General features: G+C 37.3%; 1 protein-coding gene across 1 annotated transcript in view; it reads left to right on the top strand.

Moving 5' to 3' along the window:
* The first annotated feature begins 9,597 nt into the window (after positions 1-9,597).
* Positions 9,598-27,749, top strand: part of LOC112054011 (V-type proton ATPase 116 kDa subunit a 1) — a 38,240-nt gene continuing 20,088 nt past the window's right edge. The window contains exons 1-2 of the mRNA XM_024093644.2: positions 9,598-9,739; positions 23,354-23,481. Coding sequence (XP_023949412.1) covers positions 23,374-23,481 — 108 coding nt within the window. The 5' untranslated portion in view covers positions 9,598-9,739; positions 23,354-23,373. The remainder of the gene's footprint in view (positions 9,740-23,353; positions 23,482-27,749) is intronic.

Raw genomic sequence — 27,749 nt, 5'->3', positions numbered from 1 at the left:
GGGCATCGTACCGGAACGCTAAATCGCTTGGCGGTACACCTTTCCCGGTAGGGTAACTAACAAAGAAAACAAAAGAAAACATTGGAATTGCTTTATTGCATTTATACATTATTACACAAAGCATAACGACAACAAATAAAACATAGAAAACAAGTATGTGCAAAGGCGGTCTTATTGCATATAGCAATATCTGCAAGACAACCTTTGGATAAAGGAATTAATTGAATGAAATTCGGGATAGTGCATAAGTGCAACAAAACAAAAAAACTAAAGACACGACCTGTTGTGTTGGGAGCAACCCTAACACGAATGTAGGACACGAACAGACACGCATCCTCATTTGCCGCGTGCGACGGAACTCGCATTACGTGTTTGTCGCGACCACTGACCGATGAATTGCACTATCTTCTTTATATCGTTCTATTTATAACATATAGCTCTTTGTGAAGAGTTCATCTGGAGAATCCAACGTGCTTATCTCTGCTGCCAAATAGAATCTAGTTTTTTTTTAAAGAATATTTGTCATATCGATACAATATGGCCAATATTCAATCAACCAATCAATTTATTTATTTGCAGATACATCTTTACTAATATTATAAAGAGGTAAAGTTTGTAAGTTTGTATGTTTGTAAGTTTGTAACATTTTTTAAATGGGGTAATCTTCGGAACTACTGGTTCTACGATTTCAAAAATTCTTTCACCAGTAGAATGCTACATTATCGGGGAGTGCTATAGGCTATATTTTATATTGGTATCATATAAATTAGCTGAGTTATCACAGCTTTTGTCATACAGGTCGGACTGAAAATCCTCTTAAACAGACTTATTCGCATGCGCTGCCTCGACTATTGTGTAAAATTGAAATGAAAATGAAAATTTTCATTTCAAGGCTTTATGTATCTTTAAAAGTTCTACAAAAAACTCCGCAACACTATATATCTATCTTCTATATATTAGCAGATATAGTACCTTTTGTGTTTTAAAAATTATTAATTTTATATATTTAGGTTTACGTCATTATTTATACAACTAAACTTTAATCCTTATTAAAATAAATTATTTAATAATTACAACGATATTATGGAGATAAGATTTGCCCTTTACAGTATGTTAATTACTTAAATAGTTTCGGAGATAATACAAAATTTCTAAAAGACGCAGAAATTCCGCTATATGACGCCCGGCGCTTTCATTTACGTAGTTCCCGTTCCCGTGTGAATATGGGGATCAAACATAGCCTATGACACTCGCAAATAACGTAGTTTTCTATTGGTAAAATAATTTTCCAAATCGGTCCAGTGGATCCAGAGATTACCTCCTACAACCACACGAACTTTACCTCTTTATATTATTAGCATAGAAGTCTCTATTTCCCTTGGTCATACCACCACTCTCGAAGGACTGGACCGATTTTGCTAAGGGTAGGAAAGGGATAGGGTACGGGGAGGGTAGGGGTAGGATGGGGGTAGGGTGTAGGTAAGGTAGGGGTAGGGTAGGGGTACGTTTGGGGAAGGGTAGGGTTAGAGTAGGGGTAGGGGTAGGGTAGGGATAGGGTAGAGGTAGGGGTTGGATAGGGTAGGGTAGGGTTGGGGTAGTGGTAGGGTAGGGGTAGGGGTAGGGTAGGGTAGGGGTAGGGTAGGGTAGGGGTAGGGTAGGGGTAGTAGTAAAGTTGACATCAAAATTTACGCGGAAGAAGTCGCGGGCGTCCGCTAGTGCATTATATACAGGAAGAAATTTTTTTTAGTACAGATATTTTTATATTTTGTACATAAACAAAGTTTAATGATCACGTATTTTTTCTTTTTTTTTTTAACTCAAAAATAACAAAGTTATCGTTAGCTAAAGTTTAAACATTTAAACAGAATTTGAGGGTCACCCTATCGCTGTACTAGGTAATAGCACAGTAATAGGCAACTACGAAATCAGCTGGTAGGTACTATAGGTTAGCGAGCGCCCGCGCCGAGGGCCGTTGACCTTTCTACGTTTATTTATTTTTGTACCTATTAATTTTTATAATAATTAAAGGTCGTCACTTTTGAGTTGAGTATCGATTTTCCCTTCATACTTTATTGGGCTTAGGACCATCAATAATGCGTAGTAATAATAATAAAAATTAAAACAGAGACTATAAAAATTATGAACTTTCGATTGGAATAATGAAATACAAATGATGATTATTATTACGCAAACTTTTGCATTAAAGCATGATTCGACTTAAATGCGCAAGCGACGGCAGATTGTCTGTCACTGGTCGCCCTTCGGCAATTTGGCAGGCGTCCTCAGGGATTTTTCGATCCCCTCACCCCTGCCACCCCCGTCAGCCGAAGCCGAAGCGATATGACTACTGCCGGTATTTCTTTGTCGGCGTCTTACAAAGTGCCGCCAGCAGTTGCGCAGTTTGTTTGGGAATGTGTCCATTATTTTGTTATTTCTGAGACATAAATTGAAAAAAAAAATTACATAAAATGTATCGAACTGTTTGTAGATTTATGTTCTATTAATGATACAGAACCACGAAAAAAAATGTCCGCACTAAAGTCCGAATCACCCTGTATATACAGGTGGTCGGTAGATGTAGATGGTAAATGTATCTTGCCAATTAGGCATGCAAATTATTTATTAAGTATTTAATGATTCAAATGACAATTTCACCATTTAAAATTTACATCTTTACAATAATTTTATAAGTAAACATTTTATAATTATATTAACTAAAAATAGTTTTAAATATGTATATAATACATTTTAAATATACATTTTAAATATGTTCAATTATAATAGGAAAAGATTAAACATGTGACAAAAAAAATAATAATATTGTATACCTAAGTACCTAACCTATATAAAAAAATGAAAATATGTATGAAATTAACAGTAATATCAACTTAAATATTCATTTACAATGTACAATGCCTGATGAGTTAGGTATTTATATAAATTATTTTTAAAGCAATTTATATTCCTTTCTTTCCTAATTTCTTTTGGTAATTCCCATTCCCCTCCAACTAGTCGGGAAAGTCTGTTTTAGGAGTGGGTACGAGAATAGACCAACGGAGCGGGAATCGAACTACCACCCCATGTGGTGATGAGTCCGACAGCTCTTACCGTTAGCTATTGAGACTCTAAAGGCTGTTTGGCAGCTTTGCTGTGTTTCGCACCGAAGTATATGGTTGCAGTCATGTTAACACGTGGGTAATGCAACACATTAGCGGATTGATCCTAGCAAGCATGTAAGGCGAATTCTAAGGCAAGGCTTCCGAAACTATTCTGAAGCGGAGACCCCTTTTCCAAAATGTTCTATTTAATTACTTAATAAACGATCAACAATGACTACTTTTTGTTTAATATTTATTAAACGACATAACGAGAAAAGATCCGTGATAGCCCAGTAGATATGACCTCTGGCTTCGGTCCGGGGTATACACCTTCAACTTTCAGTTATGTGCATTTTAAGAAATTAAATATCACGTGTCTCAAACGGTGAAGGAAAACATCGTGAGGAAACCTGCATACCAGAGAATTTTCTTAATTCTCTGCGTGTGTGAAGTCTGCCAATCCACATTGGGCCAGCGTGGTGGACTATTGGCTTAACCTCTCTCATTCTGAAAGGAGACTCGTGAGTGAGCTCAGCAGTGAGCTGAATATGGGTTGTTAATGATGGTGCCGACCCCCGAGAGAGAGTGCATCACCTCTTTCCCACTTAAATCATCATAGTAAAGCCTAATTGTACGCCTATCTATCAGTAATATAATTTTTAAGCCAAATAATTTTTACGCTTATTGATAAATCGTAAATGCTGTTAATAGTACAATTTTTGTCAAAATTTCGCAAATGCTAATCTTTGCATTTCACTACTCGTATGAATTGTGGCAAGTACACAAAACAATATTAGACAGACACTAGGCGGGAGACAAAAATTAGTAAAGTTTATTTTTATTAAACGTACTTCATCTTAAATTAAAAATTACTTCTCATTTTAACTGGAACGAATAAATAAATTCCTCAAAGGCCGGGCACGTATTAGCGACGCGGTGTGGTGCTAATGACCATGGGCGGCGGTAATCACTTAACATCAGGTGACTCGCATGCTCGTTCGGTCGCTATTTAATTGATAATAAAGTTATATCATTGAGGTACTTGCATATAGTATATGCAAGTTGACCCCCCACCGGTGGACTGACGACATCAAGCGAGTCGCAGGGATTCGCTGGATGCAGGCGGCCCAGTATCGTATCCCTACAAAAGGCCTTTGTCCTGCAGTGGACGTCCATCGGCTGATTTGATGATAATGATGATAACTTGCATATGTAACGTATGGTTAGATACATATATGGTTACATTTATGATTTTCATTGTTAGGCATCTGTACTAGTATGCCTTTAATGAAAAATTATAAATTTAACAAAAAATGCCGAAAACATCCTCACGTCTATAATTAAGTACTATAAATGCGTTCGTTCGTTATGCTTTCAGAGCTAAACCACTGAACCGTTTTTATAAACTATTTCCCCAATAGAAAGCAACATTAACAGCTAGTAACACAGGGTATATTTTATCGCCTACGAAAACGGGAACTACGCGAGTGAATCCGTTGGGCGTCCGGTAGTATTAGATATCTTAACAGTCAACCTAATCAATTCAAAGTTTCCATCAATTAGGTACAATATTATAATAAGTATACTTAAGGCACCTCGCCCACGGCGACTTTTTACGCACCGCTGTAAAAAGTCGCCGTGGGCGAGGTGCCGAGTCGCGATGCTGTCGCGCGTAGCATTGATACAGACGCGAAGCTGTCGCTAGCTGTCTGCCTTCACTCATTCGACCAGATTCAGTCGCGATGCAAACACGATACGGTCGCGATACAAATGCGATTCGGTCGCGATGCAGTTATGACAAAAATACCTTGGATTACTTAGTAGTTGTATTACTTAGTAGTAGTTGCAAGGTGACTCCCTCCCCCTCCGTTCTCTCTACCGATGTCGTCCGACGCGGTCGCGCGTTTGCAACGATACAATCGCGATGCAGTAGCTCGTTGCAAATGCGAATAACACGCGTTAGAATCGCTATTGTAGCGCGTTGCAAATGCGACTAACACGCGTTAGAAGCGATGCTGATTTGCTAAACGCGCGTCTGCATCGCTACAAAAAGTCGCCGTATGCGAGGGACCTAATGCCTTCATTGCATTCTACACTCAATAATCTTATCTGATTATAATTTCAAGATGCAATTTATAATTTTACAGTACGCCGTAAACAAATATACCATTCCTTCAGAATATCTTAACGACATAGCAATCATTACAAAAACAACATAGCAATTATTAGAAAATTTGTTAACAAAATTTTATATCGTTATAAAAAAACAAAATGGCGTCAAGTGAGCAAATGGTTATTCAACCGCAGACATATATGAGAGGGATTGAATTCATTGGTATGTATACCTAATTAGTAATCTTATATCTTCTGAATCATGGGTTCTCAAATTGGGCGATAATGCCTGTGGGCGGTTGAGAATTGAAGAAAGCAGTCTGTGTCAGTGGAAGACCCATAGTATAAATACAGAAAATGGGGAAGCTAAGATAATACAACACTGGAATGGCAACCTCGCACCGGAAAGCGCAGTGTTGGTCGACCCCCCACTAGGTGGACCGAGGATATCAAGCGGGTTGCAGGGACCCGATGGATGCTGGCGACTCGAGACCGTTGTGCTTGGAAGTCGATGCAAGAGGCTATGTCCAGCAGTGGATGTCTGTTGTCTGATAAGATAAGATAATAAGTAAAAGGACGTGGGTATATGCAGATTAAAAAATTTGATCTAAAAACTTCCTAAGATTCTAAAAGTCGCTATACCGAAATATATTATCAAAACTATGTTGAAATTTTTTGGTAGCGGATTCTGTTACAATTACAATTATGAAAATTCTTTTTCATAATTCTTTGTTTTGACTTGGACCCATGCTAGTAAAAGTGTGACCAAGTTCAAATGTTTAGGTAAATTTTTGAACAAATTTTGTGTGGATTTTTCTCGTTTTTGTGTATGTTCCTTGGTCACATTGGACTAGCGTGGGTCCAAGTCAAAACAAAGCAAACCCATAATCATTAAATAGCACATCTTTAGATAAGTACTCGTACAATTAACATTGTAGGCAATTTTTAAGAAATGTTATCGTTTTGTTTTGGCTGGTGGGAGGCTTCGGCCTTGGCTAGTTACCGCCCTACCGGCAAACACGTACCACCAAGCGATTTAGCGTTCCAGTACGATATCGTGTAGAAACCGATTTTCATCCGCATCCTAACATCGCATCCTAACAATTTAGCCAGTTTCTATCTTAGATTGCATCATCACCATCAGGTGATTGTAGTCAAAGGCTAACTTGTAAAGAATAAAAAAAATGAAAAATCGTTAACAAAGTATTCATTAAAACATCAGTTTTAATGAATACTTTGTTACCCGTGACTAAGTTCGCGTGACTCGGTGTCTCGTGCCAAAGTTAGACCAACGACCCTATGGAAAGGTCTGCCGTAACCAAATCTTTTAATTTACTTAGCGCACTCTAAAATATTAGCATTATACTCCTATTATTATGGGTAAATAACCTCACCCATTTTTTAACTCACCCCTTGGGACACTTGGTTCAAATTAGCACTTAAAAGCTTCGTTATCAACCCATATTCTCTTCTCAGAATAAGAGGGGTTAGACCAATGGTCCACCACGCTGGCCCAATGCGGATTGGCAGACTTGACACACGCAGAGACTTAAGAAAATTCTAGTATGCAGGTTTCCTCACGATGTTTTCCTTCACTGTTTGAGACACGTGATAATTAATTTCTTAAAATACACACAACTGAAAAGTCAGAGGTGCATGCCCCGGATTCGAACCCACACCCTCCGGAATCGGAGGCAAAGGTCATATCCACTTGGCTATCACGGCTTAAAAGCTTAATCTATACCACAGTAAAGCTATACCTACTAACATTATCTATACTAATATTACAAAGCTAAAGAGTTTGTTTGTTTGATTGTTTAAACGCGATAATCTCAGGAACTACTGGTCCGATTTGAAAAATTCTTTCAGTGTTAGATAGCCCATTTATCGAGGAAGGCTATAGGCTATATATTATCCCCGTATTTCTACCAGAACGGGAACCACGCGGTTGAAACCGCGCGGCGTCAGCTAGTATTTTATAGACTGAAAGGTAGGTACCTAAATTGAAAATTCTGTTAACACACCCACAATGTTTTTAAAAACATCCTATATTAGGCAAAGATTTTATAATAATAGAGATAATTATGTCATTAGCACGTCAAAACTGAGGCAAAAAAAAGACTAATTGTCTTAATTTCATTGAATCGAATAGTAAACAACGAAAGTTATTAATTATTTAAACAAAATATAATACCTAAACATTGTAGGTATTCAATGTCGAGCTGTGTGTTCAGGAACTGTAAAAACTGTATATACATAAATAAATAAATATTGTGTACAAAAAAAAACACACACACAATGTGCATGTGTGCGCTCAGTAGAGTAGCTAAATTCGGATCACTTTTTGCGGTGATTTTGGAGGCACGCAACATATCTATAATATAAAATATAGTGGACGTTAGGGCATAAACGAGTAAAAAATTCATCCCCACTAAACATGTACCTAAGACAACCTACACACAGTACGTGTTACAACATTCAACTAAACTAATAGTTTGCAAATATTATAAATTTCATGGTGAAAAAAAAAAATACAAACAGTCACAATTACCAAATTAAATTAAAAATAAAATAAAGGTACAATTGCAATATACAAAATTCATTATTAATAAACCTACCTCCCGAAAATCCTGCTGTATGACTTTCTTGGCAAATCTATAAGGGTTCCTTGTTGACTACGGACCTCTAAAAGCTAGAGCATCACACAATTCACACATCCATCAACACCTAACAGATGTTTTCATTGCTGATGTTCGTACACTCATAATTCTGAGCACTCGAGCAGCCAATTGTGGGGTTAGATTGAGTGCTGAATAAACACCATTACATTTAAAGACCGCATTTTATACTATTCGCATCACGGCCGTCTACGTGTAAATCAATACACAAAAGTATTTCTTCCTAGTAATAATTGATGGACCAAACAGATGGTCCGCTTGATGGTAAGTGGTATTTCCATCGCGTCTAGCATGTGACATTACCTCGTGAAGAGAAGATAAATGTCAAATGGCGGAGTTATGCCAGTGTCAGCTCTGTCCTCCGTCTTTAACGGACGATAAAAAAGCTTTCAAATATAGTATGAAGTTAAATGAAGATCTATTTCCAACACCCAAAATTGAAAATGCAACACTGCTCGAAAAAAACGTCGTGTTTTATAAATGTTGCCGTGTGAACATATATTTGGGAATGCATTTCTTATATTTGAACGCCCGTTAAAAAGACTCTCGTGCGAATGAGGGTTAACTAAAACTAGCAATGGTGCTGGGCGGCAAAAATAAGCATATAAAAGTATATCACTGAATTAAACTATCGTTTTCCTGAACCAAAGTGGCCATATTAACAAACAGCTTTTAGGTTTAAACAGCTACATATCCAAATCGCTTGGCAGTATGTCAAATGATGATTGTACTAAAACTTAATAAAAACATTATCATATCTAAACAGCTTACGAAAAAAGCTTATAAAACTCCTCCATAGAAATAATATTATCATCTTATCATTAAAGCCATCACCGTCAAGAAACAAAAATAAACTGAAATTGTCGAATGTTGCCACACTAAAGACATTTGCTTTTAAGCGTGGAAGTTTCTGGGACCGGCCCGAAAAAATAGGTTTCCTTTTCACAAAAATTTTAATTTGAGGTAGCGTAATAATAAATATCAGTGTTTACACTTTCATAACACGATACTGTCACCCAAAACATTACAAACATACAAACTTTTTTTACAAAATGTAACAGTAAATCTGTCTTTCTGTAACGTTTACAAGGCTAAACAATTGAATCAAATCAATGAATTCAATGAAATCATGTTGTTCAGTATCCTCGTGGGTGCCATGTATTGTTCCGATATAAAAAGTAAAACATGTGTTATTTCCAGGATATAGTTTATTTCCACTCCAAATCAAATCAACCACGTCTGTTCAATACCTAATTGCGGCGTAAAGGAGTACCAAACAAACACAGTTACACAAAAACAATCTATTAAATTAGTGTAATATCATAACATTGCTAAAAGTATGTCTGTCCTGCCATTTCCATCAAATTCTAGCTAAAATTTCCAAATTTAATCAAATATTTGTACGGTTACCTAATTTTAAATATACCTACCAACAGGTGTGATTCTTCGTGTAGGTTGAGATCATCATGACAAATACACTGACATACATCATGACAAACTTTTTTATTTTATTTTTTATTTATTCTTGCAAAAAACAGTAATTACAATAAGAGGTTCTACAATAAAAATATTTCTAAGAATCTATATAATGCATTGCCGAAATGGTGTAAACTACTCCTAAAACAAATTGTCCTGTTAATAAAATATAATAAAAGTGGGAAATCAAGTCCAAAATTCTGGCAACCCAGTCACAATTCATTAGGACTAGTCGGCGAGGAATGAGCGCGTAGGTCGCCCGCGTGCCACGTAATGTGCCAGTTATGTACCGTCTCATAAAAACTAACTCTATTATTTACGAGGATACAGTGTTTTTAACCTGAAAACTGTGCTTCCCTTTTCCACATAAAAATCGTGAGTATATATAATTTTTATTTTGAAAAAAAACGTATCTTTGATATCTTTATACGTAATTCCATTGATATTAATAACAATAACATTGATAAACGATTTTTCGTTTGTTTTTAATACAAGAAAATATTCTAATAATTAAATACTTACCTACGACCATAATTAAAGGAGTTTTAAAGTATAAGGTTTAAAGTAGTTTTTCTGATGTCCTCTAGCTATTATAATGACTTTGTGGCACGACACGAAAAAAATCTAATTTTTGTCAATATCTTGGCAATCTATCTGCAGCATGCTTATCGATATTATTGAAATAAAGAAACCTATTTGTTTCTACCAGTAGAAAATATCAAAGTACAATGTCATTTTACTTCATTAATTTTCCTTATTGCAACATTTATGTAAGTACCCTCTACAAATTTTCTTTACTTGCTATTAGATTTTCCCGATTTCAGTCAAACAAAAAAAAGCTTTGAACAGTGAGTAGTTTTATAGCACGCGTTGCAGCAGTTCATGACAGCCAAACATTGCTATTTTTTACCAACTTTCAAAAAAGGAGGAGGTTCTCAATTCGAGGCGTATGTTATTACTATTATTTAGTTTGTTACGTCATAACTTCGTCATTTATTTACCAATTAATTTTTTTTGGTCCCATTTAATTTTCATGAAAATCGGTTTAGTAATTTTGTGTTAAAATCAAAATAACTGAAATACGTCTTCGAAGTCGGTACCATTTTTATGTTAAAAAGATTATAATAGAAACGACGAACTTACCAACTTTCGAAAATTAGAAGGTAGGTTATAATTTTATTTCATTTTAAAAATCCCAGCAAGTAACCACTTATGACAAAAAACAATACTTAAATTATTATCTTGTTTAGTATAAATGATTATAATGTTTTTTTTTTGTTTATCTAAAATCAGTCTTCAACATCAAGTACCTGGAATAAAAGAAAAACTGATAATAAAATAATTGACAATCATAGTCGTAAAAAAACAGAACATACACACATATAATAAAGAAACACCTTTCAGACTATTTATTTATTTCCGAGAATTTATTAATTTCGCTTTAGATAATTAAAGTCGGGGTCAACGATTGTGTAACCCACTGGTAAAATGCAAATATCTATCGTTGGTTTAGTTTTCTTACTCAAGAAGTGTCAGGATAAAAACAATAAGACATAGTTTTTTTTAAATCTAACCCTTCCTCTCCCCTTAAAGCTTTTTAACTTTTTATCCCGGAAAATCCATGAAATCCCTAAAATTCTTCTTAGTCCAAGGCGCGTTAAGAAACCTAGTAACTTTTATTTTAAGTTTTCGACTAATTATTATCACCATTATCTTATAATATTATTACCTGACGATTCGAAACTGTTTGTAGCTTGACTATAGACATGCTTCCCGGGTTTTTTGTAAAATAAGAGTTCCAGATAGACGAAGTTGCGGGCGTTTTTAGGGTTCCAAACGTACGTAGTATAAAAACAGAACCCTTATTAACATTCTGCACTCTTTTCCGTATAAACTTTTATTACGTCGAATCTCACATGCCTGCCAAAAATGGTTACAAGGTTTTCTCTTCAGATATTGACAAGTTTTGTTTGATTTGTATGCATGTATGAGTAGGTAAGTAGGTATAACATCATAGCCTTGGTACACAGCTTTAAGCTAGCCACCCACGATCCAATAAGCTCACATACCTGCAGCGCTTACGGTAGGACATCCGATAAAACTGATCGTGTGATAAAACGGATCCGATAAGTCCAGTGGCGCAGCGTGTCTTGTAGTGGCCCTGTATCAAAATTAGTTGGGGGCACCAAATTAAGGTTTAAGATTTCTCACAAAAGAAACAAAAATGCCCGCTTAAAATAAATATGATAGTGATATGACCTATATAAGTAGGATGTTTCTAACTTGTAGACCGCACGCTTATAAACCCGGAAAAACAGATTTTTTTTTTTGGCTCTTGTCATTTCTGAAGTGAAAACTCTGTAGTTTTTTTTATGTTTTTTCCCTAGGAAGCACCAGATTATGTGAGGTTAAATTTTAATAACCTTTATTTTCACACGCATGGGGCCCGTGTAGTTCAGGGGCCCCGTATCGTTGATACGGCAGATACGGCGGCACCTACGCCCCTGACGATAACACACGATCAGTTTTATCGGATGTCAAGCCGTTAACGCTGCATGTGGGCATTATACACCATAATTTAAATGGTGGTTACTCGAGTATATTTGCCGACATTCGGTTATTCTTTCCCACTTTCACCCCCCACAACTTTTAAACAGCTCAACCGATTTTCATCAAACATGTCTAAGACACTCGCCCGTAAGTCACCTTTGTTACAAAAAAAACTAAATTGAAATCGCATCATCCATTTGGGAGCTATGATGCTACAGACAGACTGTCAGACATACAGACACGTCAAAATTATAACACCCCTCTTTTTGCGTCGGGGGTTAAACAATGATATTTAATTTATAGGCATAATATCTGAAAACGCTTATTTTCAATCGTCAGTTCTGTGTTCACAAATAAAAATTCATAATCAATAGCCGCGAAGGCTCATAAAATATTTACAAACTAGCGTGTGGTAATTGATTTATTTGAAACCCTTTAATAATGAAGTTTACGCCTTTCCTTATCACCATCACCATCAGCACTGTACCTGTGTCATTGCTTTATAATAATTTATAGGCAATTCAAAATTATTTAATTTTTGCCGCGGACATCCTTGAGCCATGGAGTCGCAGTGCCAAAAAAATCTCTGAATCATTTCACCGCGGCTAGTTGCCTCGACTGGTGACAGAAGGGCTGGCTCATTTATTGCGCAAAGGATCAGCCTGGCTGTCCAGCGCGGAAATGCAGCCAGTATTCTTGCCACCATTCCACGTGGGCATGATTTGTATAGTTATTAGGATAAATTAGCTTAAGTTCCTGTATTCTTTCTGGAAAAAAAACAATGTTTCAAATTGTTATGGTTAAATTTAGAACTTTTGATTTTCCTTGGTAGATTTTTTCCCTTTACGACCTTTAGATTCGGTACAATATAGTACGTACTTGGGAAATCCACATGACTTTCTGTTTTTTACTGACAAAGACATTCGTAAGTAAGCCTATAATTGCTATTGCTTCTTCTGTAAATGATTTTCTAATAGAAAAATAACAAAATTTAATAGAATTTACTTACTACTGGCCGACGCCACGAAGTTTAACTTGCGTAGTTTCCGTTTTCGTGAGAATATGAAAATGTATTTTAAAACACTCACAAAAAACATGGCTTTCTAGTGGTAAAATATATTTTTTAAATAGTTTCTATAGAAGCAGAGAATATCCACATATCCATATAACACAAACATTGCCTCTTTATCATCTACCTATACTAATATTATAAATGTGAAAGTAAGTCTGTCTGTCTGTTACCTTTTCACGGCTTAACGAATGAACCGATCAAGATGAATTTTGGTATAATGCTAAATGGGCTACTTTTTGACCCTAAAAAAAATGGAATGAAATAGGGGTTGAAAATTTGTATGAAAAATCTAATTTAGAGTTACAGTTTTTAAAATTTGTTCGTAAACCATGAAAAAATACAAAAACTAATGTGATTCAAGAATTTTTAAAATTAAACCCCTAAAGTGGTAAAATAGGGGTTGAAAATTTACATAGATTTTCACGCGTACTTAGATTAGATAATTAGAAATGGCACAAACGAATAACTTTAATCTCACAATAGTTTCATCATCACCATCATGATTATCTGCCCATTTTAATGGAAGGAAGGCCTCCATACGTAGAGGATATAGAGCTTAGAACCACCATGCTGCCCCAATGCACCTATACGACAATGCCACATAGTTAATTAACTGTTTATAGTAAAGAAAAATAATTGGGCCGTTAAACAATCGTTCGGTGGACAAATATTTACACCGACACAAATATAGGAACACAGAAATAGACCAAACGCAGGGCTGACACAAATGTAGTGAATACTAATAGAAATAAGTTACTACTCCATAGAAGAGTACTTTGCTGATGCTTCAAAAAAATAGTATTAATTAAACTTAATGTCATTAAATTTTAATTTAATTAATTAAACAATAAACATTTGTATACCTATAAATGTTGAAACATTGTTACCTAATACATAAGAACATCTTTGTATAACTAAATGTAATGTTTCTTGCAAATAAATGATTCTTATTCTTATTCTTATTCTTAGGGCTTGTCGTTAAAGCTCGTCGGAGAAAACTGTCATATTTATTTGTAAACAGTATTGCTGTATAGAAATCTATTTCTATACAGTATTGCTGTGTAGAAATGTGCCTATTTGGTTTTGGATCATGAGATCCTGGGTCGGGTTATAAAAAGATAATGAGTTGGGTAGATGGTGGTAACCCGGGTGTCTAATGCCAGCCACTCACCGATAAGTCCACATGCCTGCAGCGCTAAATGCTTGACGTCTTTTAAAACTGATCATTTGTTGGTCGCGATCGGCATGATGACATTCTCATCGTGACCAACACGCGATCAGTTGTATCAGATGTCAAGCCATTAGCGCTGTATGAATGTTTGTTACTCTTTCACGCCTCAGCTACTGAACCGAATCACCTGAAATTTGAAGTAAAGATAGATTATAGTCTGGATTAACACATAGGCTACTTTTTATTCCGGAAAAATCCATGGTTCCCGAGGGATTTGTGAAAAACTAAATTCCACGCGGGCGAAGTCGCGAGCGTCCGCTAGCAAGCTGATAATGATGATTGCTCTGTTTCGTTTGAAATATTCTAATCGAAGTTATTACAGACAGATAAGGAAACTCAGCAGGGGAATGCATTACTGCTTAGAATATGATAATTTTGACATCAGTTGGACCATATTTTGTTTGTACCACGAACACATTTTAAAAAATGGCTAAACTAAACAGAACTAATATAGAAAAACAGGCTATACTATACTTTAATAGTCTAATAGATATTTAGCAAAAAAGGCTGACATTACATTAAAATTAAATTTCGTTGAAAAGTTGTTTATTTATTATGATACATTCCTGTTACAGTTCGTTTCACTCTTGAAAGTTTGCCGCGATTCACTATAATGGTACGTATTGTAAACGTCATAAGGCACTGTCACCGTACCCATGCTATCTGAAAAACACTTTAGTTGGCACATGGGCTATATAACATCCGCTGAGAATGCGGTGAAAATTCCTCTCTTTGTGACAATAATGTCACAAAGAGAGGAATTTTCCACCACACATTTTTTTTGTTAAACCACAATAACTTTATCATAATAAACAGCTATAAAGACAAACAAAGCAACTTAAATCAAAGAACAATTGACTAAAATACTTTATTCGAACTTTATTACTACTTGTGTCTTACAATAAGATTTCAGATAAGAAATTTCAGATCTAAAATATACCAGCCTCTTCCAAGACTTATCACACGGAAAACAGTCAAACTAAGAACCTCCTCCTTTTTTTGAAGTCGGTTAAAAATAATTCGAAGGGTCAAAGTTTTCCAAGTAAAGGAAGTTGTGGAAGTGTAATAAAGTCCTCGAACAAAATTAATTACTTTATACTATTGGTATTGTTTTTAACTGATAAACACTGATAACAGAAATTTATTATGTAAATGAATGAAGGAATAACATGACACCTTACCGGAACGCTAAATCACTTGGCGGTACGTTTTTGCCTGTAGGACATGATGGATGTTGGTAACTAGCCACGGCCAGCCAGACCTGGACCAATTAATAAAATCTCAATTGGCCCAGCCAAGGATCGAAGAGATTAAGATCTATTTATAAAAAGAAATATTATTTACTCCGAAAATATTCATTTTAGAACACGCCTTGAACATTTTGATTTTTTAATTATTTTTTGTTAAAGAATATAACCCTAGAGTTGTGAAAAATAGTCCCGAGCACCCTGTATAGTGTAAAAAAGTCTAAGGCAGCGCAAACATAGCAAACGTAAAGCCGGATTTATATTTATAAGTGTAAACGTTGCCACACAAAATGTTGCCAGACAAATGTAAATCCGCCTTTACACTTATGTGGTGTGACATGTCGTGATAGCGTCTGATGTTCCTCATACAAAATTTATGATACAGATTCTGTTCTGATGCGTCATGACACGTCACATCATGCTAGCCACAAACGGTCAATTATTCTCACGTTTCTGTAGCACTCACAACTATAACTGATCGTGTGTTGGTCACTGCGTACATGACTTGTACAGTATGCCGCGTAGGTACTGCTGTTTGCTTTTCAGAACGTGAGAATAGTTGTCAATGGCGACCTTTAGACTAATGTAAATCTGGCTTAAATTACATTTCTCCGTAAATGCAAGTATTCGCAATGCTTACAACAATTGCTGACACAGCTAATCGCTTGCAGTGATCGTCAAGAGTCCGATAACGTTAGCTGTGATAACGGTCGAACACTTGGAAGGCCGCCAGGTATAAAAATGGCGCCGTCTGACTGCAGGCCTGGGACCGTTGGCAGAACAGCTCGCCCGGACCTGACGCATAGGAATGTTGACGACCTCACTGAGCTCAATTTGAACGGGTTCGATTCTCGGGTGGGTCAACATAGACGTTAATAGCGATTACAAAATGGGGAATTCAACTACGTACATTATATTGTACCATGATTTTAAGCCTCTTTAAATGTGATGTGTGGTGGTTTAAACCCCTCCCCGTTGGTTTATTGTCGTACCTACTCCTAGCACAGTCTTTCCCGATTACTTGGAGGGGAATAGGAATGTTGGTCATATTATAAAACATATGGCAAATATTCTTTTTAAAAAAAAATGTTAATTATTATTAGTTGATTATAAAAAAAACTCACACTCTAATTGAGAACTTCTTATTTAAAGTCGGTTAAAAAATCATCACATTGCATTTTATATGTACATTGTACCTATTATCAAAAATTATAAAATAACTAGCTGACGCCGCGTGGCTTCACCCGCGTGGTTCCCATTCCCGCAGATATGCGGGGATTAATATATAGCCTTTCTCGATAAGTGGGCTATCTAACACTGAAATAACTTTTCAAATCGGACCAGTAATTCCTGAGATTAGCGCGTTCAAACAAACGAACTCTTCAGCTTTATAATATTAGTATAGATTATGTTGGTGTGAATTTTAAAAGAACCTATCTATCTCATTCAAACTTTTATTTATTACAACTTTCATGAAGTGGCAGATAAGTTGCGTATCAGAATTGAAGAGATGCAACAAAAAAGTAAGAGTAGGCGTCGCTCAGGAAGGGTTCCATACCTATAAAAACAGCAGAAAAACGTTTATATGGGAGCCCTTTGATATATATTTCATTAGTATTTGTCATTGTGGCGGCAATAGAAATACATCATGTGTGAAAACTGTTTAACTATCCCGGTTCATGAGATATCAACGAGATAATTTCGTGAAGAGGCTACTTTTTATCCCGGAAAAATCCATGGCTCCCGAAAGATTTGTGAAAAACTAAATTCCACGCGGACGAAGTTTAGTTTCTCTATATTAGCGCCACAGGTGACAAAACAGGTACAGAACCCTAAAAACAACAAATAATCCCTACTTTTTTTAATATCGGTTAAAAATGTTCCTTCCACACGCGATAGTAATTCGTTCATTCGTACAAAGGTCAGCGCCCATTAACCTATGTCGTCATGTCCATGGACCAAGAGATAAGCAATTAAAAAGCTACAATTAATTACGTAATGGCCTATTGGTGATCATATTATGCTCTATTTCCTTTCAAACTTCACATTATTTTACTATTTTTTTTATTGTTATTTTAGTTTTTTTTATTCTCTATAAGTTAACCCTGTGCATGAGCAGTGATAGCCTAGTGGATATGACCTCTGCCTCCGATTCCGGAGGGTGTGGGCTCGAATCCGGTCCCGGGCATGCACCTCCAACTTTTCAGTTGTGTGCATTTTAAGAAATTAAATATCACGTGTCTCAATCGGTGAAGGAAAACATCGTGAGGAAACCTGCATACCAGAGAATTATCTTCATTCTCTGCGTGTGTGAAGTCTGCCAATCCGCATCGGGCCAGCGTGGTGGACTATTGGCCTAACCCCTCTTATTCTGAGAGGAGACTCGAGCTCAGCAGTGAGCCGAATATGGGTTGATGACGACGAAGTTAACCCTTGACTACAATCTCACCTAATGGAAAGTGATGATGCAATCTAAGATGGAAGCATGCTAACTTATTAGAAGTAGGATGAAAATCCACACCCTTTTCGGTTTTCGGCTAAATCGCTATCGGTTAGGCGCTATCTACATATATCGGTTAGGCGTATACTTTGCCGGTAGGGTAACTATAGCCACGGCCGAAGCATCCCACCAGCCAGATCTGGACCATTTAAGAAAATCTCAATCTGCCCAGCCGGGGATCGAACCCAGGACTTCCGTCTTGTAAATCCACCGCGCATACCACTGCGCCACGGAAACCGTCAAACATACATACCTACTGAGCTATCCGAACGGTGCACAACAATTGACGTTTACGACTACTTCCGAAATCAGTTTCGGTTTCGGCAAAAGTTTCGGCCTATTTTGGCCGAAACCAAAACTGCCGCCGAAACTTAATTTTTGGCTGAAACTCTGCCGAAACCGAAACCGACACCGAACTTTCGGTCGGCAACTAAATTGATTAGTTACATTTCTTTTTCAATTGTCTAAGCTCTTGTTTTATAAATAAACGATAGCGGTCCCAAGCTATAATTTTAAATCAAGAATGAAGACAATATTTTAAAATACCATTAGAACAAAACCGAGTATCGGCACGCGGTAGGAATGTCCGGCACGCAGACATTGGTTTGCGCCAAAACAATATCTTCACAGCTAATTGATGTTTAGTCTGTTTGTGCCGTCTCCGAGTGCAACAACTCGACTAAATGTTTGTTTTAACACTCATCTGAGTATTAAGTATTCTTACAAAGTATGTTTTTTTATTACCATCATCCTATTTATAATTACCAATAGGGATGATGACAGTTTTTTAAATTGTATATAAATGAAGAGTACGCAAATAGTAAAGCAATTTTGTAAAAGTAACAGGGTATCTGCGATCATTACTTTCGGAGCTACAGGGATTTAAAGGGTCAGATTTGCGGCGCTGCCGCGGATCCCTGAAAAACGCCCCATACAAAATGGTATGAACTTATGACGTCGTAGGCAATTAATGATCGTTAGATTTGTATGGGCGTTTAAACAAAATTACTAATATCTTTGTTATTTCTGCATTTATGTTTATAGTTCACATATTAAAAAATGTCACAATTAAATGTAAGGAAGCTAAAACTGTATGAATTTTCATCTAATTACGATAAAATATTTTTAGTAGATTTTGAAATTTTGTAATCTTATTTATTTTGCAAATATCTAGCCAATCTTTGTTTTTTATGTATAAATTAGTTAACATTGACCTTATTTACCCGAATTTATCATAAAAATCAATATATTGAAACCTAGTCATCATCCCTATTCCAGTGCTAAGCTTCAGCCCTTTTAAAGTACGTAGGTATATGGAACTTAAGCTGCTACGGCCTCCGTGGCGCAGTGGGATGCGCGGTGGATTTACAAAACGGAGGTTCTGGGTTCGATCCCCGGCTGGGCAGATTGAGATTTTCTTAATTAGTCCAGGTCTGGGGTCAGGGGTGTGGATTTTCATCCTCCTTCTAACAAGTTAGCCCGCTTCCATCTTAGATTGCATCATCACTTACCATCATCTGAGATTGTCGTCAAGGGCTAACTTGTTAAGGATAAAAAAAATACGATGCGAATTTACAGCCTAAGGGTGATAATGGTGAGTAAATGTTACAAGTTATAGATAATACCACAGCTGGGCAAAGGCCTTCCCCTTCCTCTTCCATAGTCTTCTTCTTTTTCTTCCTAGCGTGGTTCCACTATGTGGAGTCCGCTTTCCGGCATAATCTCGCCCACTTTGCCCGATCTTAGGTATCCGATTTCTTGAGTTTATTGGCCCTCAAGTTCGCGTTTACGATGTCGAGCTTTTTGGGGCGGCCTCGGGCTTTAACTCCAGGGACTACGATGTTGTTGATGAATTTTGACTTTTATTCTGGCTAACATTGTCCACTTGATCCATAATTCTGGTAGGGGGTCCCTGTATACAGGCTTTACTGTGACGGAAGACTAACAATGGATGCTGGATATAGTTTCTGATAGAAATTAAATAACTGCGCAGAATAATGCTGCGCAGTTATATGTTGATAACTGTTGCAATCATCATCATTATCAATATTCTCCTCACTGTTGCCATTGACAGCACGAGTCTCCTCTCAGAATGAGAGTCTGAGAGGGGTCAGGCCTTAATCAACTACGCTGGCCAAATGCAGATTGGCAGACTTCACACACGCAGAGAAGTAAGAAAATTCTCTGGTAAGCAGGTTTCTTTACGATGTTTCCTTCACCGTTGAGACACGTGATATTTAATTTCTTAAAATGCACATGACTGTAAAGTTGGAGGTGCATGTCCCGGACCAGATTCAGTCCTACGCCCTCAGAATCGAAGGCAGAGGTCATATCCACTGGGCTATCACGATATCAAGAACACTGCAAATTAAGTATCAGCTTACAAAAAAGACGTCACAAAACAAGGTTTGTTAAATACTTAAACCTTGATGTATTATGTGCTTAAACCAACAAAGTACAAATTTTAGCGTCGGTTTAACCTTCACCCATGACCCCAGTTGTCAGCTGCCGATTTGTACGTGAATAAATTTACAAATACCATTAGCGTCTATCGCTAGCTATTTCCGAAATAGCTCGATAGACTGCAGTGGGTCGAGCCGAGCTATAGAGTTCTGTTTGAAGGTGACCGTAGCCTTGACCGTCGCTAGGCATCACCAGAATTACAGTGAAATTCACAGACGTTGCAGGGGTACCCCCAGGGGACCATTCACCTACAGAGTGTCGGATTCGCAAACGCATAGAGATTAATTCGACACTCAGCGGATGAACGCCTGGGGGCGCCACTACAACGTCGTTATTTCGCATTTAGTGATATTACAAAATAATACATATTTATTTCCTCTTGACCTTAGTGTAGTGCAGATTAAGATTTCTTGCTCTTGATAGACTCTTTATTAGCCGAAAAGCAACATTTTGCTTGCGGCAACCGAACGCTAGAAACCTTTTTGAAAGTTAAGTCGTTAACCCTGGTTTTTCAAAAGGTTGCCACGAAGTTAGGTATCTTCTGAAAATGTTTGCTTTATGTCAAAATACTTGGTCTTTTGATTCAAAATGCATATTTATGGTAGGATTACGATAGGAGTCGCGCAGTCGAAGTGGCAATGGGCGGGGCACATAGTTCGAATTGACATTGGGGTCCCAAGGTGCTGGACTGGCAACATCACACTAGAAAACGCAATGTTTGTCGACCCCCCACCAGGTGGACTGGCGACATCAAGCGAGTCGCAGAAATTCGCTGGATACAGGCAGCTCAGGATTTTTGGAAGTCCCTAAAAAAGGCATTTGTCCTGCAGTGCAGTTATCCAAAATATTGAAATAGAAACACGCTTTCGTTTACGCCGCATTGCATGAATCTATTCATGAGTAAGAAGTAACCGCGTATGGGTTCGAAACTAGTGGGGTGTGCTCTTTGTTGACCTTTTACAATCCTCTTAGTAATACAATCCTTCACCCTAACAGTCGACAGGGTGACCCGAATGTAGGCCACTGGGTTTATACTTATTTGCAGCTAGGGGAAGGAACGGGGTGAAATCCACGCAATATTATACCTACTAGGGGCGCGACGGCTTGAATATTTAATACAGTATTATGAATCATCCGCCTTTTTCCACAACATAGCCACCTTAGCTGAGTATAGTTTATTGAACCCATAACCCTTACTGGTTTTTAGATTTTGTACTTTAAAGCTTCGCAGTATACAAATGTTAGTTACCACCTTACTACCTTTAAGTGTCAACACGAAGAAAATAATAGTTTAATAATCTTTTTTTTTTCTGGAGGAGGAAATTCCCTGCGGACACCTGCCAGTCGACAGAGCATTTCCGACTTGCACGGACTAAAATAACCTCCTCTGTACTCCAAGGGTGGCACGGGACCACAATGCATTACTTCATGCCCCCCCTCTTAAGAATTTTAGTTTAAAAATCTGCCTGTTAGTCTTTTGGCACACACATACATACATACTCGAGCTCTGGCCACATATCGCGAAACAATTAACTGCCAGCTTCTTCGCCAAAAGCATCCGAATCCGAAGTAATGTTTGCACGCATTGCGACATGGCTAATGTTTAAATGGGGATGATTAGGTTGGAATATTTTGATTTTTATGATACATTTGGGTAAATAGGGTCAATGTTAACTAATTTATACATAAAAAGCAAAGATTGTCTGGATATTTGCAAAATAAATGAGATTATAAAATTTCAAAGTCTATTAAAAATCTTTTATCGTAATTAGATGAAAATTCATACAGTTTTAGATTCCTTACATTAAATGTGACATTTTTTAAATATATGAACTATAAACATAAACGCACAAATAACAAAGATATTAGTATTTTTTTTTTTAACGCACATACAAATATAGCGATCATTTCATTACCTACGACGTCATTAGTTCGTAGCTATTTTGTATGTACGTTTTTCAGGGATCCACGGCAGCGCCGCAAACCCTTTAAATCCCTGTAGGATGTAGCTCCGAAAGTAATGATCGCAGATACCCTGTTCCTTTTACAAAATTGCTTTACTATTAGCATACTCTTAATTTATATATAATTTAAAAAACAGTCATCATCCCTATTATGAATAATGTGCGGCCAAGGCATGGACGAGTAAAAAACAGTTAAAGTGGACTTATTAATTGCACCTGAAAGATAACTGAAATGTGCATCTAATACCTGTAAGATTAGATGCATTAGTGCCGAGGTCTCATCTCAACTCGGTCAAACGTGGTCGCTCCACTGACTGACTGCCAACTTTCGCAATTAATGATGCATTCGGATACGCATTTATAAATGGCAGGTTAACTGCCGTAACGTGCTGTTAACAAGCTTTTTGACTTTGTTTTTGGAGTTATTTACGAAGTGCCAATAAAATGCTCATAAACCAAAGTTCAAGATATGTTCCGACATGATCAGGAATGGCAGGAATGTCTGATTCACTTGGTCTTTAGCGGTGTTTTTAGAAGTTTTGCCCCGAAGCTAACAACTGGAGGCATGTGCCGTTGAAACTATAAAAAAAATCTTTTATGCTTGGACAGTTGGGAGTCTGGGTCCCGAAGGTCCGGGGCATGCACCTCCCAACTTTTCAGTTATGTGCATTTTAAGAAATTAAATATCACGTGTCTCAAACGGTGAAGGAAAAACATCGTGAAGACCTGCATACCTGAGAATTCTCTTAACTCTTTCAGTGTATGAAGTCTGCCAATTGGGCCAGCGTGGTGGACTATTTGGCTTAGCCCCTCTCATTTTGAGAGGAGACTTGAGCTAAGCAGTGAGCCGGATATGAGTTGAAAATGTCCTTAAAGAAGCTTCTCTTCCAAAACTTACTGCCTCGTTCACGTATCGATCTAGTACTTACTGACTCGTAGTTACCCTGTGCCTCTTGTTCCAGACCTCGGTCCGGTGGGCACGATGTTCCGCAGCGAGGAGATGGTGCTGTGCCAGCTGTTCGTGCAGCCCGAGGCCGCCTACGTCTCCATGTACGAGCTGGGCGAGGCCGGCATCGCTCAGTTCAGAGATGTGAGTCACTTGTTATGGTTCATAAATAGTCATTCATTAACAATCTCAGACTAATTACATAAGGACCTGCCTCGCTAGACGACGGTCTGTCAAAGTATCAATCAAGTAAGATCAACGATCTTATGCGATTATAAAAACTGTCAATAGAATCGATGTTTAGTTCTAGTTCTAATCGTATACAGGCGAGTGTCGCCGCTCTGCTACTACTACTTGTACATATGTTTTCTGTGTTTAGTATAATATAATAATATAGGTATAATTTAAGTTCGTTTTCCTCAAAAAATTATAGACAATTTTGTTCGTGAATTTGGGTGTGATACCTTGGTCTAGTAATTATAATTAGTCTGAATTATTAACACATAGTCGATGCACTGTTGAGCACGAGCCTTCTCTTAGAATGAAAGGGGTTAGGCTAATAGTGGACTATTATAGTGGAATTGTTCTGTAGAAATCCCGCTGCGGATAAAGCTCTTCAAATTCTGAAGTCTGCCTTCCGAACCGGTGGTAGATAGAATTTTTACAAATAGTCAACTGACGTATCAAAAGTGCTTGTAAACTGAGCCTACTTGAAATAAATATATTTTGAATTTTGAATTGTGCCAGATTTCTTTGGATTGCGCTATTTGCATCCTGAATATATTTATAATGATTTATTTATTTTGCTATTATCCGGTATTTGCCGTATTGAGTATTTTGCCGGACCTGGGTAACGTTGTCGCATGGGTTCGTCGGCTTTTCGTGGAGGATATCAAAATAAATAAATCATTCATAATGAACTTCCGCAAAGTAACGTCTGCTTCTATCCACTATTTGCATCCAGTTTGGACCCATTGTCATGTTGTACCTACGTTTAAGTTCAACCTTCCATATGTCGCAAGGTCTCCCTTTGTTTCTTTTGCCCATATAATATCTATTTTAAAAGATATGGCTAATTTTCTTTAAGACAATCCTGCTCTAATCTACTCCAAGAAGCAGTAATATTGATAAACTATTTCAGTTGCTATTGATATTTCAAATAGCCCATCCCATTCATACTCGTAAGATGATTCCTTATAATTTGGAACCACTCCAAATACACATTTTGGATCAATTGGCCGTAAGCAGATTAACCTGGCTTTGATTGTTAGAGCTGTGACTGTTTACGCAACTATAGCTTGGCAACTTCGTTCGTAACACACTCGATGGTCCGCGCGGGACGGGGGGCGTGAAGCGATGAATGAAAAACCCACGACTGATGCACCTCACTTCCCCGCACGCACAATTTTAAACCCGCACAGTCTTTACCCCTTCGCCCGCATATCATGGTAGTGGTGGCATCAATCAACTTGCCAGACTATAAAGCTAAGCGAGTGTGGCTGTATCCACGTTGATATACTTATGAGTCGTGATGACCCAGTGGTCTTTGCTCCTCTGCTTTGAATTCGGAGAGCGTAGGTTTGAATCCAGCCCGGGGCATTCACCTTCAACTTTTCAGTTATGTGCATTTCAAGAAATTAAATATCACGTGTCTCAAACAGTGAAAGAAGAACATCGTGAGGAAACCTGCATACTAGAGAATTTTCGTAATTCTCTACATATGTGAAGTCTAGCATTGGTACTTCTCTCATTTTCTGATACGAGACTCGTGCTCAACAGTGAGCCGAAAACGGGTTGCTAATAATGATCACACAAATAACGTGTCTTTCTAGTGGTAAATTTTCAAAATCGGTTCACAAGATTCAGAAATTAAAAAAAGTAACTCACTGCCACTGCCCGTTAGAGCTGGTTCATTGATACGGACAAAAAGGTCAAGGGTTCAAATTCCGGATCTAGTGAACAAAGTGCGTTTACAGCATAATAGGAGATTTGTTAATGGACTTACTAACCAACAGACGAACGGCTCAATGTCGAATGACAGATTGCCGAGTAACAGTATAAGAAAAAGAGAAAAAAAAAAGGAAAAACAAGAGAGTTGGGGGGGTTGGCACACTCCCCAACTGCCGTCCCATTAGACTAGGTATGTGTACAAGTGAGCGAAAAGAGACACCTGTGCTTGCGTACACACTTGTGCCAGTCTCCTGTGTACATGGTTAAACAATTAGCTCACCCTGGGGTCATGCCTGAAAATCAGCACTACAGCTCTCAACTGTAGTATCGAGCTGAGGCAGCGCCCCATTCAGCTGAATTTCTTTATATTATTATACTAAGTACAGACAGAGGAACTTTGTAATTTAAGTAGGTATCTTTAGGTAGTTTGTGAGCTTTGTTACTATTAGTTTGTAATTTATTCTTGATCGTTTAATTTGTTTTTTTTTTAGCTGAATAAAGGATTTTATTATTATTATTATTAATGAGATAACCCGCTGTGGCTGACAATAAACTGAGCACAAGATACAAAATCTTATAATTTAGAAATTGGCCAATTCCAAAAACCATAGTTCGTCGCAGAAGTGCGTGCCCATCATTCACGGGACCCTCCCTTCGCGTGCTGTCATAACGAGGGAGTGGCGGCGGGTGCGGATCAATTTATATACTAAATTATTAGGTTCTTACTCTGATTTGGAATATTATAGCCTGTTCCGTAAAAGACTATGCTGCAAACACTGACCTGAATCGACTAGTGTCCCGTGGAGCCTGGTCCGTAGTCTTCTCGGTGGGAGTAGGTCGCTGATATGTTGTTTTCACTTCACGAAATGTCACACAATAGATTTTTTTTTATTCTTTACAAGTTAGCCCTTGACTACAATCTCACCTGATGATAAGTGATGATGCATTCTAAGATGGAATCGGGCTAACTTGTTAGAAGGAGGATGAAATCCACACCCCTTTCGGTTTCTACACGACGTCGGAACGCAACGCTAAATCGCTTGGCGGTACGTCTTTGTCGGTAGGGTGGTAACTAGCCACGACCAAAGCCTCCCACCAGCCAAAAAGTTAGATAAAAAATAAGATAATTAGATAGAAGATAATATTGTTCAATGATTGTAGAACGCTTCCTTCACTAGAGGTCGTGCCCACAGCAAGAAGTCCACAGAAGAATTATAAAAAAGGATGATAATATTTAAAACTTCCTCAAGGTTGGTTAAATTTTTTTTTATTGTGGTCCAGTACGGAACATAGCCAAAATACTGGTTTTGAAACACCCAGGGCCCAGGAACAAAATATTTAGTCATGACCACACTGGTCAAACTTTGTGTATGTGATATCCTTGGCGAAGTTGGGCGTTTTTCTTCAGTCATTTTCCAGATTTCGGTGCGTCCGATAAAAAATATGACCCTTGAAAATTATCCGAGAAGGTTATGACTTGATTTTTAATCGCTACGGTGGAACATATTAAATACAAACATAGATACATAGTCCTAAAATCACATTTTGCTGCTCCGTAGTCGATTAATAATAATAATAATAATTTATTTGCTCAAATTGTGGATACAATAATAGTATGATTTCCTACACAATTTACTGATTAAATCAGCGTGCAAATGTTTACCAGTATTTTAATTTAAATAAAATATATAATAAATTTAAAATTATTCAAAAATAATTATACAAAAATTAATTATAAAGTATGAAAATATTAAAAAAATGTCAAAATGTCAATATTTGCAATAGTAATTATTATCGATAATACATTGAAGAACATATATAATTATATATATCAATAATTCAGCTAAAATTAAAAAAGTCTTTAGTAGAGTAGTAAATCTTTAGTTAAACAATCAAAATAACAACCACTCGTGTAATTTACGTTTAAATGCAAGAAAAGTCAATTCTGTGATCGAACTTGGAACTTTATTATATATTTGAATCACGTAACACGTGTATCGTCCACGCAATATAAAATTAATAGATAACGACATACTTTTAAAGGGCACGTTGCGATCAACAAATTGACTAGACGAGTATTTTTAATAAAGGTTCTATTTAGGTTCCACGCCCATGACGTCATTGGCTATTTAGGGAAAACCACGGTTATTATTCTTATGGGGTTCACCTTTCACGAAACCCCATAAGACCTGTAAGTGAGAGTTGCCCTATACACGTATTATAGACTTCCTACTAAATTGGTAAATCATACCGACGCATAGATCGGAACATTTGCGTGTATATATTTAAAAAACAGTAGAACCCGTTTAATACGATTTCGCAGGGACCCAACTAAAAACGCGTCTTAGACGGGAAAGCGTATTATATATCTTAGACGGGAAAGCGGGATATGGGTGGGGGTTAGTGAAAAATATAACAACTAATGTACACATATCTACACTAATATTATAAAGCTGAAGAGT

Source organism: Bicyclus anynana, chromosome 12 (genome assembly GCF_947172395.1).
Source record: "Bicyclus anynana chromosome 12, ilBicAnyn1.1, whole genome shotgun sequence".
NCBI classification, from domain to species: domain Eukaryota; kingdom Metazoa; phylum Arthropoda; class Insecta; order Lepidoptera; family Nymphalidae; genus Bicyclus; species Bicyclus anynana.
Note: the sequence above shows the minus strand (reverse complement) of the source record. Positions and strands in the feature narration are given on the sequence as shown.